This window comes from Melospiza georgiana, chromosome 5, assembly GCF_028018845.1.
Source record: "Melospiza georgiana isolate bMelGeo1 chromosome 5, bMelGeo1.pri, whole genome shotgun sequence".
NCBI lineage: Eukaryota > Metazoa > Chordata > Aves > Passeriformes > Passerellidae > Melospiza > Melospiza georgiana.
The window spans coordinates 60,090,694-60,104,734 of NC_080434.1; the positions used below are offsets into that span (position 1 = coordinate 60,090,694).

The 14,041-nt window shown below is 37.8% G+C and overlaps 1 protein-coding gene across 8 annotated transcripts in view; it reads right to left on the bottom strand.

Annotated features, from left to right (window-relative positions):
* Positions 1-14,041, bottom strand: part of PROM1 (prominin 1) — a 61,071-nt gene that overhangs the window by 21,432 nt on the left and 25,598 nt on the right. For 5 of the 8 annotated variants that reach the window (XR_009114428.1, XR_009114430.1, XR_009114429.1 and 2 more), the window contains exons 4-8: positions 13,635-13,661; positions 11,910-12,115; positions 6,233-6,353; positions 3,487-3,550; positions 1,103-1,192 (exon numbers count right to left, since the gene is read on the bottom strand). Coding sequence is in view for 3 of the 8 variants with exons in the window: in XM_058024030.1 (XP_057880013.1) it covers positions 1,103-1,192; positions 3,487-3,550; positions 6,233-6,353; positions 11,910-12,115; positions 13,635-13,661 (508 nt within the window). In the remaining 5 variants the exon portion in view is untranslated. The remainder of the gene's footprint in view (positions 1-1,102; positions 1,193-3,486; positions 3,551-6,232; positions 6,354-11,909; positions 12,116-13,634; positions 13,662-14,041) is intronic. The other 3 variants (XR_009114432.1, XR_009114431.1, XM_058024031.1) reach the window with 1 other exon arrangement.

Consider the following 14,041-nt stretch of genomic DNA (forward strand, 5'->3'; position numbering starts at 1 on the left):
GCTCAGGTTACTTTTATTGGTATTTCATCCACTTCCCTCTTTTCTACTGTTTCCCTACCTCTCCCTTCTCAGTGGATTCAGTAAAGAACTTTAACACTTGGTCACTAGAAACTAAAAGCTCATATCAATCAAATTGTGTTCTCAGTATTTTCCTTACAATCCAACTCACAAATCATATGGCTGCAAGCTGAAAGGTAAGGAGATCAAGTTGCATCAGCCAAGCATTAGTGAGTGTTCCACACTGCCTGGCTTTATATTCCATCCCAATCACACCAACCAAAAGAAAATCAAAATAATCCCAAACACTGAGCAGGTGTTTGGTAAACAAAGAACCACACAGACACAACTAAGAATACACAAAGTTACAAAAACAAAGTGCACTTCACACCACATAAGGTTTTATTGTGCTTTTTACCTTTGATAGCCCTTTCCACTTTGACTTCAAGAAAAATAAGAGAAATAAAGCAAAAGAAAAGGAGAATGATGACAAGTGAATGAGAGAGAATTCATGGGTTAAAAAAAAACCAACCAAAACCAAAGTGACTCAAGTCCATAGATGCCTTCCCTTTGCTTTGTAAGCTGTATCTGATTCATGAAAAAAGAAGCCTTAAATGGAAAAATAATAAAGGAATATTTTCTCTAAAAAGAGAAAGAACTTATAATGAGCAATGCCAAACTCAAAGATATAATGAAGAAATGCTGGCTAACACTCTCATAATAATCTTGGCAGTGTACAGGAAAAAATCCCTGACTAATCTGAAAATACTTATGGCTATAATAATAATGCAACTCTAAAAGGACAGTTTTCCTAGTTTCCCTTATATTCAGCAGAAAGGGACAGCAACTTGGAGCAGGAAATTCAGATTTCATCCCTACTCAATGACTGCCAAAACTAAGTATCAACAATAGCACATAAATTTTGATTTAAATTTTAAATGTATTTATTAATCTTAAGATGTGTGAAATCCTCTGTTTAAAAGAAATATCCAGGCATGCAGAAGAATGGTAAGTTGACTCATGGTACTGCACAAAGCCATCCCATGCTGTGTCTGTTTTACCATGGCAACAGAATATTATTATGCAACAACATGTACATCTTTACCTCCTGCCATTGTCAGAGCTGCATCAAGTGCAGGACGCACTTCTTTTCCCAGCTGTTCTTGAACTCTGCTTCCAAGCACAGGTCCAACATCTGTAATACGGAGAGATAAAGATAACCAACACATCATACACTAGCTCAATTTCAACTGTCTTCTAAACTACCTGCTATCAGACTCTTTACTTAACAAATACATGTATTATGTGTTTATATATATATGTATGTTTACATATAAGTACAATTTCATTCATATATACATATACATCTAAATAAATATACACAAATTTTTGAAATTTTTCTAAGGCCTGACAGTCAGAACTTAAGTGACAGAAGGTAATGCAGAGACACAATTCTGCTTTAGCTAGCTATAGTTCATAAATGAAAGAAGTAAATCAAAATATGGTGGAAAATATTCATGAACACTTGACCACATGGGTAAAGGCACATAAGTTTCAACAAATTCCACAATGTGTATTTCACTGCATTTACTACTTTTTTGGGAAGGGTTTTTTCCACAATTTATCTTCAAGTGGTCGAGCATCTGGACAGGAATTTTGTGGCACAGTCTTTCACTACACACTATGCTGTCACATTGCAAGAGAAACTAGGAAGTGGGTTCTTTTCCTTTCCCCTGTTCCTCACGTGTCCAGCAGCATCAAGGTCACCCCCAAGCCAGCCCTGCTGCAATCCCTTAAGCTCATTAAGCCCCTGTACCTCATGCAGAACATCCAGCATGGACACCACAGCCCCAGCTCCTCCCACCTCCAGCCCCTCCAGTGTCCCTGCCCACAAACAAATGAACCTTGCTGCAGCAAAGCAACAGAGAAACACTGAGCAGAGCTGGGTGAAACACTCTGATGTGACACATCCTTTAGGTAAGCACCAGGACCTCTCCATTATCAGATCACAGTAAACTGATTTTTCAGTTGTTTTCCTTTTGATGAGATGGGAACACTGCCTGGTACAGAAGCGTCCCTTCCTGTCAGCACTATCACGTCTGGCTAGGGTTGAGAACTTCTACCAAATATTAAACATTTTTCCACATTTCCTTAAGGTAGGCAAACTGAACTCATCTGCAGTTCTCTGGAGATTCCTACTACTGTTGATTCCCTTAGGAAAAAGTCCTTCTGTACCCAGGCATCACACACTTTATTCTGATATTTCAAGAAAATAAAAGCTGTCTTTATTTGATGATTCTCTCATCACAGACCCTGTAGGATCTGTTAACTAACATTATAAATTTGTCTTGAGAACAAATAAACATTTAATTTGAAATTTCAGTTTGGAGTGCTGGGAAGCTTCAAGCTAATACTTGAAATACAAACATCAATTTTTTTATTATTACTGTTATTATTATCATAGACTTAAAGATTACATCTATTTTTTAGACCAGAGTGCTTCTGCTGAGAATTAAGTAGGAAGACTACTTACCTACTGCTACCACTACTTTTACAGGCATATTCAATGTGCAATAAAGCCTCACATAGACAAGACATATTAACCTCAGGGTATGCAAAGCTGGCTGAATTGAAAACTACTTGTAATATACATTTTAAACCTACACAGAAGCAGAGATTCTGGACATGAGAATCAATTTATTATAAGTGGCACAATGCCACAGCTGCACAGTTTGATCCCAGCAACAATCCCTCAATCCAACAATGAAACCTGTATGCCTTTATAAACACCTGGCACACAATGCACCTTGAATCATTGTGTGTACTGATTATGGCCAGCTCCTTCTACTAGGAATTTTGGAAAGTGAATCTTAAATTACAAAAAAATCCCAGTCAGTTTTCTGGTTGTTTTTGTTTACTGAGAGCTTGAAACATGATGCCTAATATTGTAACTGTGCTGAAGGGGAAAGTGCAGCAGCTCTAATTCAAATTTTATCTCCTGCTCTTCAACTGCTTGTTCTGAAATGGCAAATACATTAAGCAGCTTTAGAAAGAAGATAAGCTTATAACTCAACTCCTAGCTGAACAGAGGACAAAGGTAGAACAAGAAAAATAAACAGAGATCTCTCTCACTGGAACTATCACCACTGCTAGTAGCTCTGTTCCTTGATATTTGGCTCCAATTTTAAGACCTGAGGACAAATATTCCAAAATATTACAAAACTGAAAAGGAAAACAAAATATTAGCCTGACTTACTGGACAATAATTTAATAAAATACTTTTATTTTGGGAAATACTATGCATTATACCAGCTCTGAGACATATTATGTGAAAAGGATTTTAGTCTCATTTACCACTGAGAACAGCACTTCTATTTGAAAACTATATTCTCATAAATGAAATTTCACTTTGCACTATGAGCTAATTACATTATCCTATTGAAGCTTTTAAATATACATTGCTAATCCCCTTTAAATAAAAATACTTACTATTTAGGTCAGACAATGCTTTATCCTTAGTTGTGTTGTACTGGTTCACCAAGTAATCAATTTGCTGAGAAGAAAATTATTAAAAAACTATTAAAATAAATGAAAAAAGTAACACTTTTGAATGTGTCAAATAGTCACTCTGAAACAACCAAAGTGTGCAAACCCCTCCAAACACTGGCCTTCTACTGTTTTCAACTAACCAAGTATTTTACTTGCCTAACAGAACTGCACATAAAGGAGGTGTTTGACTGGGACATCCACTTAACTGGAACAGCTCTGTGCTCAATGATTCAGCTCAAAAATATCAACTAGCAGCCACAGTGGCCCTAGGGAGGCTTCAAGTCAGTCAGGCCAATAAGGTTTTTTCCATGTCTTCAACTCTGTTACTTGATTTTCTCTGGCATGAGTTCCTCCTTCATGGAAAGGCATGGCATTGATGTGGTGGCAGTTTTGAAACAATTCACCAAGAGAATGGATTTGTGTTTGGGCAGCCTCTCAGAGCTTCTCTTGTGGAAAGGAGTCAGCTGCTCTGTCTGAACACAAGTAGTTTTCCTCACCTCCAGGTGGATTTGGCCCAGTCTCGACCTGAGCTCTACCAAAACACCATAACAATGTAGAACAGCACCTCAATTACCACCAAGTCCTGGGTTTGGAGAAAAAGCTAGTAAAGAACCATCCCAAGTGGAAAAATGACTAACTTTGAAAAGAAATTATTGATTTCTGCATGCTTAAAATAATGAATTCTACCCCAATCAAGCTAAAGTGGTGTAATGGTTAAAACACTTGAGAAATGGATTTCCAATTTTAAGCATGATTCAAATGTGTACAAAGTATATCTGGCTTGCAGTCTCAAACTTTCTGTGAAATAAAAAAAGACAAAAAAATCCACCCTCGAAACACTGATCCTATTGATCAGTGAATCTAATTAAATGACAAAGTGAGGAGTGGATCTCCTTCTTCTAACAGGAGAAAAAAATTGAGTTTCTTACTGAGAAGGCTGTAGGTATATTTTTGCTTATTTATTATTTTGGTCTACCTAGGTTAACCAAAGAAATAAAATTTAGCAGGGATACAGGTCTCAAAGGTTTTGCATTGTCTCCAGCAATGTCCCAGACAAAGGTGATTCTGTATGACTAATGGTGTTATTGCTCAATACTCACAGTCTGCAAATCTCCTGTGACATGAACTCTTAACACAGGACTTCTTTTTCAAATCCTCTTATGTGCTGTACACACCTCATACTGATGAGTCAAGGACATCAGTTCAAATTTCAGAGCTTTACAGACAATTAAACTTTAGAACTTTTTTCTAAAAATTGTAGCTCTTCCCCTTTCCTCAAGAAATTCTTACAAATGTGTGTGCATACATGATACTCATGCACCTTGTCTGACAAAATAACTCATGAGATACAGCTGATGACTGCATTAACACCAAGTCTAAAAAAGAAAAGGTAATAATACCACTCTGAAACTAAAAAACTACTAAGTGAGACTTTGACTAACCTCAGGCAGAAGTGTTCAAGTCCTGACACTTTTAAATTTAATTACTAAGTGTTTTTATTAACATTTTATCTAGTATCTATTTTCTTTTCCTCTATTCAAGTAATTACTTCTACATAACAGATTTTCTCCCCTGAAGTTCCTGACTGTCAGAACACTGTCAAGGGGACCCTGGTGGTTTCTGATGTGACTGCACTGATCCTTCTGGGCCCAGCATCAGCTCCAGACTGACCAAAAGCACTCTGTTTCAAGAGGGATTGTTGATTGGCATGATCTCCACTTCTTGCCATATACCTCCAGCACCCACTTGTCACAACACCACACACAAAAAAATCTGGGGAAAAACTTCAGGTAGGAACACATTTGAGGCCTCTCCCAAGATGTCTCCTGTTCTCACACAGCCCTGGTGAGCAGAAAAGCACCCCAGAATTACTGTGACTGGGATGCTACCACACTTGTGGATTCCACATAACTGCATGAATTTCACCTATTTCTAATGTATCAGTCACATGCAAGTAAAACAGATTAATAAAATAGAATTCAAATTATTGAAACTAATGAAGGTAATAGAAATGACAGATGTTTTGTGCCCCCTGTAAATTCACTAAGAATTGAAATTGCACATTGTCTACAACTCTTCCTATCTAGCTTTTTTTTTTCCAACACAAAACAAGATATGCAGAGGACTGCTTATGGAACTCTAAGGAAAATTTGAAAGAAAAGACACTTTCCTGTTCAGTATGATACAGTGTGACTTTGGTTTACAGAAGAAACAGTCCAAAATATTCCTGGAAAAGAAGTTATTGTGGCTCTGTCCCAAAGCCCACAAAACTATGCCCAAAATACAAGGAAACAAGAAAGAGCAACAAGGAATCAAAGTTTTCATGTCATACATTTTTAATGCTTTTCTTTTAAAACCTTTTTTTTTTCCAAATTATTTATCCTCTGCTTGTGATCTACACTAGTTCAGTAGGAGGAAAAGGGCCTACAAGCATCACAGCAGCTAACTCCCAAAATGCAGCTCAGGAGTTGTTCAAGCAATGCTGATCCACCAGGGTAACTCTCAAGCACTGACTGCTGTGTGAAAACATCTTACCTTGCACCATTTATTCTACTTAGTGAGACTGACATACAAAAATAAAGAAAATACTGCTGGTATACAGAAAGAGAGAATTATTTTCTTCAGTATTTCTCATTTACACCTCTTCCCTCCCAGCCTCATTCCCCATAAAGAAAAAGTTCTTTACCGCTGGAGTGTCGTTAAGGAAAATTTTCAGATCTTTAAAATTACTGTTAACCAGTTTCTTTGCTCCTCGGACTTGGTTAGTTAAATGCTGGTTGGCAGCATATGCACAGAGCACTCCAACACTACAAAAAATAGAGATAACAGATATTTGTTAGTGTAAGTGCATAGTCTAACATAAGACAGAATAAAAAAAATTACAGCAAAAAAAAAGTCAGTATTATCAAAGGAAAGAAAGGTCTTCCTAAACTACTACAGGTTCTCACATACACCATGAAGCAGACTGTAACACTGAGCCAAAAGGGCCAATATTGCATTACTAATTAATAAAAAAGAACAAAATCTTCTGGAGTTATTAATGTACAACTATTAATCCATTTGCATGGGTGCTGTCAGAAAATGTGTATATAGCCTAAGTAAGTTGTATGAGACTCAGAAACATTGGGTCTTTTACAAGTAGCATTAACCTTGACACAGCTGTAAACAAATGCTTGCCAGTTAACTGTGAAAAGCAGTATTTTTCATATGATAACTTCAGCAAGGTTTATTCATAATAATACAATTTATTTACATAATTGCATGGATCTTTCAAAAGCACACAAATATTCCATATTAATGCTAAAATAATGCATTTCCTGATACTGAAACAAAAGGTGGAAAATGAGCTAGACTTCTTGTCAGCACTGATGATTATTTTATATTTGATCACTCTTCATTGTTCATCACTCTGATTTATGATGCTCATCTCCTTCTTTAGTGAATCAATACCAAACCTTCATCTTTATGTTGCTTTTCCAAACAATGTAAAGGCTTGTTCTCCTGATAAAACTGGTCACATATGCAAGGATTTGTTGCTCTGAAAAATACTTTCTGAGGGAAAATTCTAATTTCAATTAGAAAATTCTAATTTCAATTTCAAAGCAGCTCACAGGGAGAAATGGAAGGACTATATGCTACAGGTCAGATCTATTAGGATTCCTGTATTACCATTACTTTCCATATCCAAAAATATTCATGACAGGACAACAGAGACTGACATAAAGTGGTAGCTTCTCTACTCAAAATTTCACAGTTTTGTCTTCAAAACTGGCTGTTAATTAACCTCCCAAAAGTCACTAAGGAACAAAGGGACACATTTATCCTCCTACTTAACCTACAGCAAATTGCCACTATGACCAACACTCAAGCAGACACTATTACCACCATTCTCCAGGACTGAGAACTCAGAATGTCTAAATACCAAGGAACTGAGTAACTTTCAATTGAAACCATTCTATAATTCTATGACAAGCATAGTAAACAGTTTAATTTTGAATACAGGCAATATATTATTTCTTTTCACTCTGTGATGGCAATTGCTATCAAAATATTTTTAGATTTTCTTTGTTAATCAGAAGACAAACAATCTCAAGGTATTAGGAAAAGCAAACATGTATATTGCTCTGAGGCTCAGAGTTTATGACCACATCCTCATTCTTTAGACAGACAGCATTTTTATCCTTTGGATTCTATGCTCAGAGATCAGAAAGGTCAATTGGAGCTAACAAAACAGTACTTTGTAAGATCTCAGCACATCTTTCTCTTCAGCTTCCTAAATGGAAAGAGTGGGAGAAAACAAGATAGATACTTCAAGCAGCCAAGGTACTCTGACTATACTCTGACTGTAACTAAACAAACATACAACATGAGAGGAAAAATCTATTTTTATGTAACTGAGCCTTCAGTCAACATTCAATAAGCAGCCATGAAGAGAAAGTCATAGAGCAGCAATAAAAAGGACATGCCACTTCTGTCACAGGTTAAGAAAATTGTTTTAACAATTCTTCAGGAGTCCAATATTCCACTCTCAAGTTTCTTGCCAGGTTTCACAGATGCATACAAATGTTACTAAACCAAGTTGCAAGCTTTTCCTTTAGCTGAGCTTGCAAAAAATTTCAAGTCACAAAATAGAAACCTTGAGCTCATTCACATATTGGAAGAATAGCCCCCTTCCTCACTACCAGATAAAGAATTTTAAAAAATAACTGACAGATTTCTGTATCAACTTTTCCACCAATTCTTTCAGATTTTATTGACTGAACAATTCAGATACTATAGTATTGAACAATGTGTATTACCAACCCTACAAAGCCAAGAGGACAAATGTGAAGCTGGATGAGGAACCTGCCAAGATGCCAAACACCACTTCCTTCCTCCAGACTTGGCTTTCCTGAACATCCATTACTTCAAAAAAAGAGGTTATAACACAAGCCCTCTTGGAGGCACATAAAACTGACTATGTGTTTTTCTATGCAATAACCAGGAGATTTTCTATCACCAGCAAATTTGGTATCACAATTTATGCTTTCTTAAAAATCAAACGTTCCTCCCTTGCCTTTATAATGTACAAAAATGTACTGAAATTACATTTCTTTCCCAGAGAAAGCATCCTTGCCTAAGCTTGCAGATGACTAGTGAGTAAAATCTAATAGCAGGTCTCTGTCCCTAAACTTTCAGTTAACATTTGAAGAAAATAATGTAATTGTTTACATAACTCTGGAATACCAAATCTACTTAGCTAGGTATTTGATAGATTATTTCTACATCCTCTGCTCTTTAGCAATAGAATCCTACTTTGTAGGGAAACAGTCATGTATAAAAGCTGTGAACTACCAAAAAAACTGCATGTATTTTTAACTAAATCTATACAGAAATATTTCAAACAGAAAGTGTATGTTCTGGAAAATGACACCCTAAAGGCTTATCAAGATAAACAACTGCATATATAATCACAGGTTTTCTGACTTCTTTCTTATACTCCTCCTTGAGGAAAGTGAACTTCTCACTTAAGCCCCACCTGCAGAAAGCAGATCCAGTTGAAGCCTTTTTTTTAAATTGAAAGAAAAATCCCCAAACTTACACTTCCTGTACACACCACTCCAGTAAGCTTAGTCTAAAATCTTGTTCTAATTACCAGAGCACTACATCAGTGGAAAAGTGAGAAGAAATGTTCATCGTGATTAAAATCTACTGGCTGAGATATTCTAAAATCTGCATTAAGAGCACACGTATGTCAGTGTGAACTTGCATCCTGACACACAAGGAAACCCATCCCCACACTCCTGGAGTTTTCTAGAGCTGTTGCCTAGATGCACAGTCCATTGCAAGCTCCACAGTCAGGGTCTTTCCCCTACCAATACTCTCCCCACTGGGCATTTAACCTGCCTCTCCCACCCAAGGAAAGACAGTTTGAAACCGTTTTTCCTTATCAAGGACAGGAATACAAAAAAAAAAAAAAAAAAAAAAACAAAAAAAAAAAACAAAAAAAAAAAAGAAAAATAAAAAGAATGGCTCAATGAGAGAATCCCAGAATATCTGGTGCACTAGGAGAGAGGGAGAAGCTGGAGAACATACACTGAGATAGTAATCCTGAAGAAATCCACCCCCTAGAAATTCTGTCTGTGGGATGCCAGCCTTGCCAAATGCATCTTCTGAAGCAGCACAGCTCAGGGTAAAGGAGTCTGTAGCATTCCAGTCTCTTGGCAGGGGTTTGGGACACCTATTCCCAAAGAAGGTCTCCCATGCTTCATGAACTTAAATTATACCCAAACTATAACAGGGTCTGCCTTAGTAATTTCATTGCACATCTCGATGTAACCCTGTATTGACAGAGATCATTCAAGTTTTCATTCCTTTGCCTCTGTCTGCAAGTATCCATAAGCATTTTACTCACACAGGACTAAACTCTTCTGGTTATTGTTATTATTACACTATTATCTGGTTGTTATTATTATTACATATTCAGCTCTGGCACAGTCCTTGAGAAGTGTGATTTTGGGAAGAATTACAGGTAAACCTTCCACCTAAGCTGAAATTGCATAGGAACTTTGAAGAAAAGCAGGTAATAAAATTTCCCCAAAAATTCACAAGGATACTTTCTGAGTACAGTACAAGACATGCAGCAACAGTTTTAAGTAAACCTCAGGCTTCCTCCAGTATTTTTTGCTGGGGCAATGGCTAGCAGTAAGACTGTCCTTCTGTGTCACAGCACAGCAGTAAGCAACCTGACAGGGGCTTAAACAGACACAGCATCTCCTTGTCACTTGTTAAAGAAGATCCAGGAAGGGCAGGAGAACCTCTCTTTGGCACACTGGAGACTTGAGCCCTCAGTCAGTCTGGGATCAGTAATATTAGCCTTATAAAGTTCTATCTTGCCTTGCACATCACTCACAGCATTAGAGACTTAACCAGGGAGTCCTCATATGAGATTATCTCTACTCAACCTTCAGAATGATTTCAGGCAACAACGCCCACTTTGGATAAGCATCTGCTATACCATGATGTCTCATAAAGAAAGGGAGGGGGGAAGGAGACACTAAAGAGGCAATTTCCTTGGTTCTGGAGACCATATAACTAGGGATCACTGATCTGCCAGTCCTGACCCGGGAAGAATCACTTGGGTGTGCTGGCTGTGCTTAATCCCACAAGGATAGCTGGCAGCAAAGGCACAGGTTAAAGAGACCAACAAGGGGCTCAATCTTAGTTTTTCTACTAACAGGCAACATTCCCCAGTGATAATAGCCAGAAAGCAGCATGCTGCAACACAGCATCTGCAATGTGGTGGAAAGGCAGCTGGCAAGCTCTGTGACCAACCTCCAGTTTCAACATGTTGAGTGGTAATTTAATAACTTACTGTCTTCAAGGCACACTTGAACCATAAAGGATTTTTGTCCTGTCATCATGGCAGGGATGCACTTATCACCCTACACCATTCAGTTTTTGAGTTTTCAAATTCCTAAGGGTCATGCTTGTTAGTGATGTTGGGGAGAAAAGAGCATGTTCCCATATCTGATATCAGCCCATCCCCTGTTGGAGCATAAGCAAGGTCACCATTTGTCATGATACACAGTAACAGAAAAAAAACAATTTAGATTACAGCAAAGTGACAAAGTACATCCCATATGACTGAACAGTCACACTGTATAGATCAAAACACCTTTTTTCTTCTTTAATATAATCACAAAATAAGGATAGTAGGCAGGTGAAAACATGAAGAAGTTAAAGGAAAACAGAAAGCCTGAAAACAAACAATGTATTCTGAAAGTAGGAAGAAATCCTGGTTGTAGTTCCTCACCACCCATTACATACCCAGCAGAGGAGTATAGTCCTAACACCAACAGTGCAAAAATGTCTCCAAACTCCAGGATTTACAGGGAGTGCATGCAAGGTTTAAACAACACAGGACCCAGAAGAAAACCCATTGTTTTGAACTAGTATCAATATCTGGAGTTTAGCAACTACTGGAGGAAATCACTTGCTTGCTTTTTTCACCACCCCAGCACTATCAATAACACAGCAGCATGTGATATCTCAGGTTCTCTATGGGATGGGGGCTGAACACAGGGTACAGTCTCTCATGTTCAAAAGTGTAATGCAACATTCTACAACTACTGCTTTGAGACTGGCAAAAGTGTCATTTGTCCAATACATACATAATTTTTTGTTTGTTTCACACCTATGTTCTGCTCAATTAAGTACCTGTGGATAGCAACAGTGGCAGCATTTTTTGTAATGCAGTTAGATTTTCTTTAATAATCAATAATTTCTGCACCTGTAGGCTAACACAGTAATATCATTTGTCATATGACACTGCAAAATAAGTGCTATACCAAGGTTCATATTGTTCTCTTTATCACACTTGCCTTATTATTAAAGAAGCAACAAAAAGAAATGTTGCAAAACAGCTCCTCTGACAGTCAGCATTTTTCTTCTGTCTTTGATGCATTTCCCCACCACAGTTGTCACAGCAACGACACATACAGAAGCAAAGTCCCACAAGAGGCAGTAACAAAATAAATAGCAATCCCAAGGCTGCGGAGACTATAAAACCGATTTCATAGTAGATGGCCTGTAATTCAGACAAAAATATTGGTAACAGCAGGTATCACACAGTAACTGCAATCAACACAGAGCAAAGAATTCAAAATCAAACTACAGACTAAACCATCTACTGAGTTACTGAGGTTATGGAATTGGTATGTTTTGTCAATAAGTGACAACTTTTCTAACAAAAAGATACATATTGTTGTAGATACTGATAGCTAATAATTATTTTCCTAGAGTATTAGCTAGGCAAACTACAAGAGTGAGTGCTAAGAGAGAAGTAGGCTCACAAAAAATAAATATGAATCAGTGCAATGGAAACAGGTTAAAAATGAACACATCTGAATTCCCAGACCATGAATATACTGTTTATCACATCTGTTTCCAAAAAGGCTCCACAAATGTCAGCAAGGCTACCTACAGCAACATCTTATCAGGGGGGAAAAGGAGGCTTCATTTTTTCTCCATTTTATTCATCTAAGAGTAGAAAAATTCATCTGCACCCCAAAGGGAAGTATTTCACTGGATGATCGATTACAATGGCAGGGGTTACTCCAAAGGGCTGAATTTAAACCTGCTCAGGGACTGGAAAACATGCAGAAGCAGACAGATTTTAAGATCTCTCAGGTAAAGGCATTCATTCTGCTGCCAAACAGCAAGGCAGCAGCAGCTAAAAGGATGCTTTCCAAAGCTGGCAGGAGTGAAAGGGAACGATGCAAGGCAATACCCTGACTTGCTTTCACAGGCAGAGCCCTGGGACCAAGAGGCTGGGCCAGGCAGCCCTGGCAGGGCCCTGCACGAGGCATTGTGGCCCCCAGGGGACACTCTGTGAGCTGGCCTTGCTGTTCCCTCTGCTGGAAACACAGCCCAGCCAAAAGCAGGCCAGGGAGGTGAATGTGCGCAGAGACAGCACAGCGTGGGCATGCCCCAGGAGTCCTCCTCCCCTGGTAAATATGTCTCCTCTTTTCCTTTCCCAATCGAAGGAGAACTAATTCTCACACTAGTACTTTGAGTCCTTTGCTGTTTTACAGATCCACCAGCACAAGGGCAACTCGGCAGCAAAAGGATGAAATTGAGGCTGCACAACTGTCCTGTAAAACAAGTTACAATTTCTCACAAAATATCAATCATGCTCTAGTTCCAGCTCTGCTGATGCCCTTCCTCACAATCCCTAGTTACCAACTCAGCCAAACACAGCAATTACCACCATAAGCAGAGTTGCAAATTTCTGCCCTAATTAACAATTGTAGGATGGAAACTACTCTTTTAATTATTATTATTAACTGCTTGTTAAAACCTGTGCTTCCTTCTGAAGACTATGAAGTGCAAGTTTAAAAGAAGAATTTGGCTGGATTTTGCAAAAGAATCACTGTTTTCTATGTGTCTGAACACTTCAAAAATTAAATGACAGCATGTTATTTTAAGATAGTTTAGATGGAAAAACAGTATTTAAAGTGACATTAAAAATGGCTATCGGTGTTTTAACAGCAGTGCAGACAAGGTTAGTTTCTTTTCAAAGCTGTACATCTACCATAAGACATTACCTGAAGAGTCAGGACAACATTTTCTGGCTGTGGAAGTCAAAACAAATGGAGAATGTGTATAACACACAGGCAGCATGCACAAAAAACAAATCCCATGAATAATGAATAAATAACCATGACTAGATCATAACAGTTAACAACACAGAAACAATAACAAACAAGCCACTAAAGAAAAATAATGCACAGAAGCACCATTAAATAATTATGGAAAAAATATTTGCAATAAAATACATAGCAGCTATTTTCTGGTTTCCTTGGTGAATGAAAGGAATCTAGGATTTGCCCAACAAATACTTCCATCTTAAAACAATGACAGACCAGATACTTCCGCACTGAGCATTTATTCCATATAATTCCCAATATATCTCACAGATGGCCAGAGATTACATTATTTTTGGTTTGGTGAT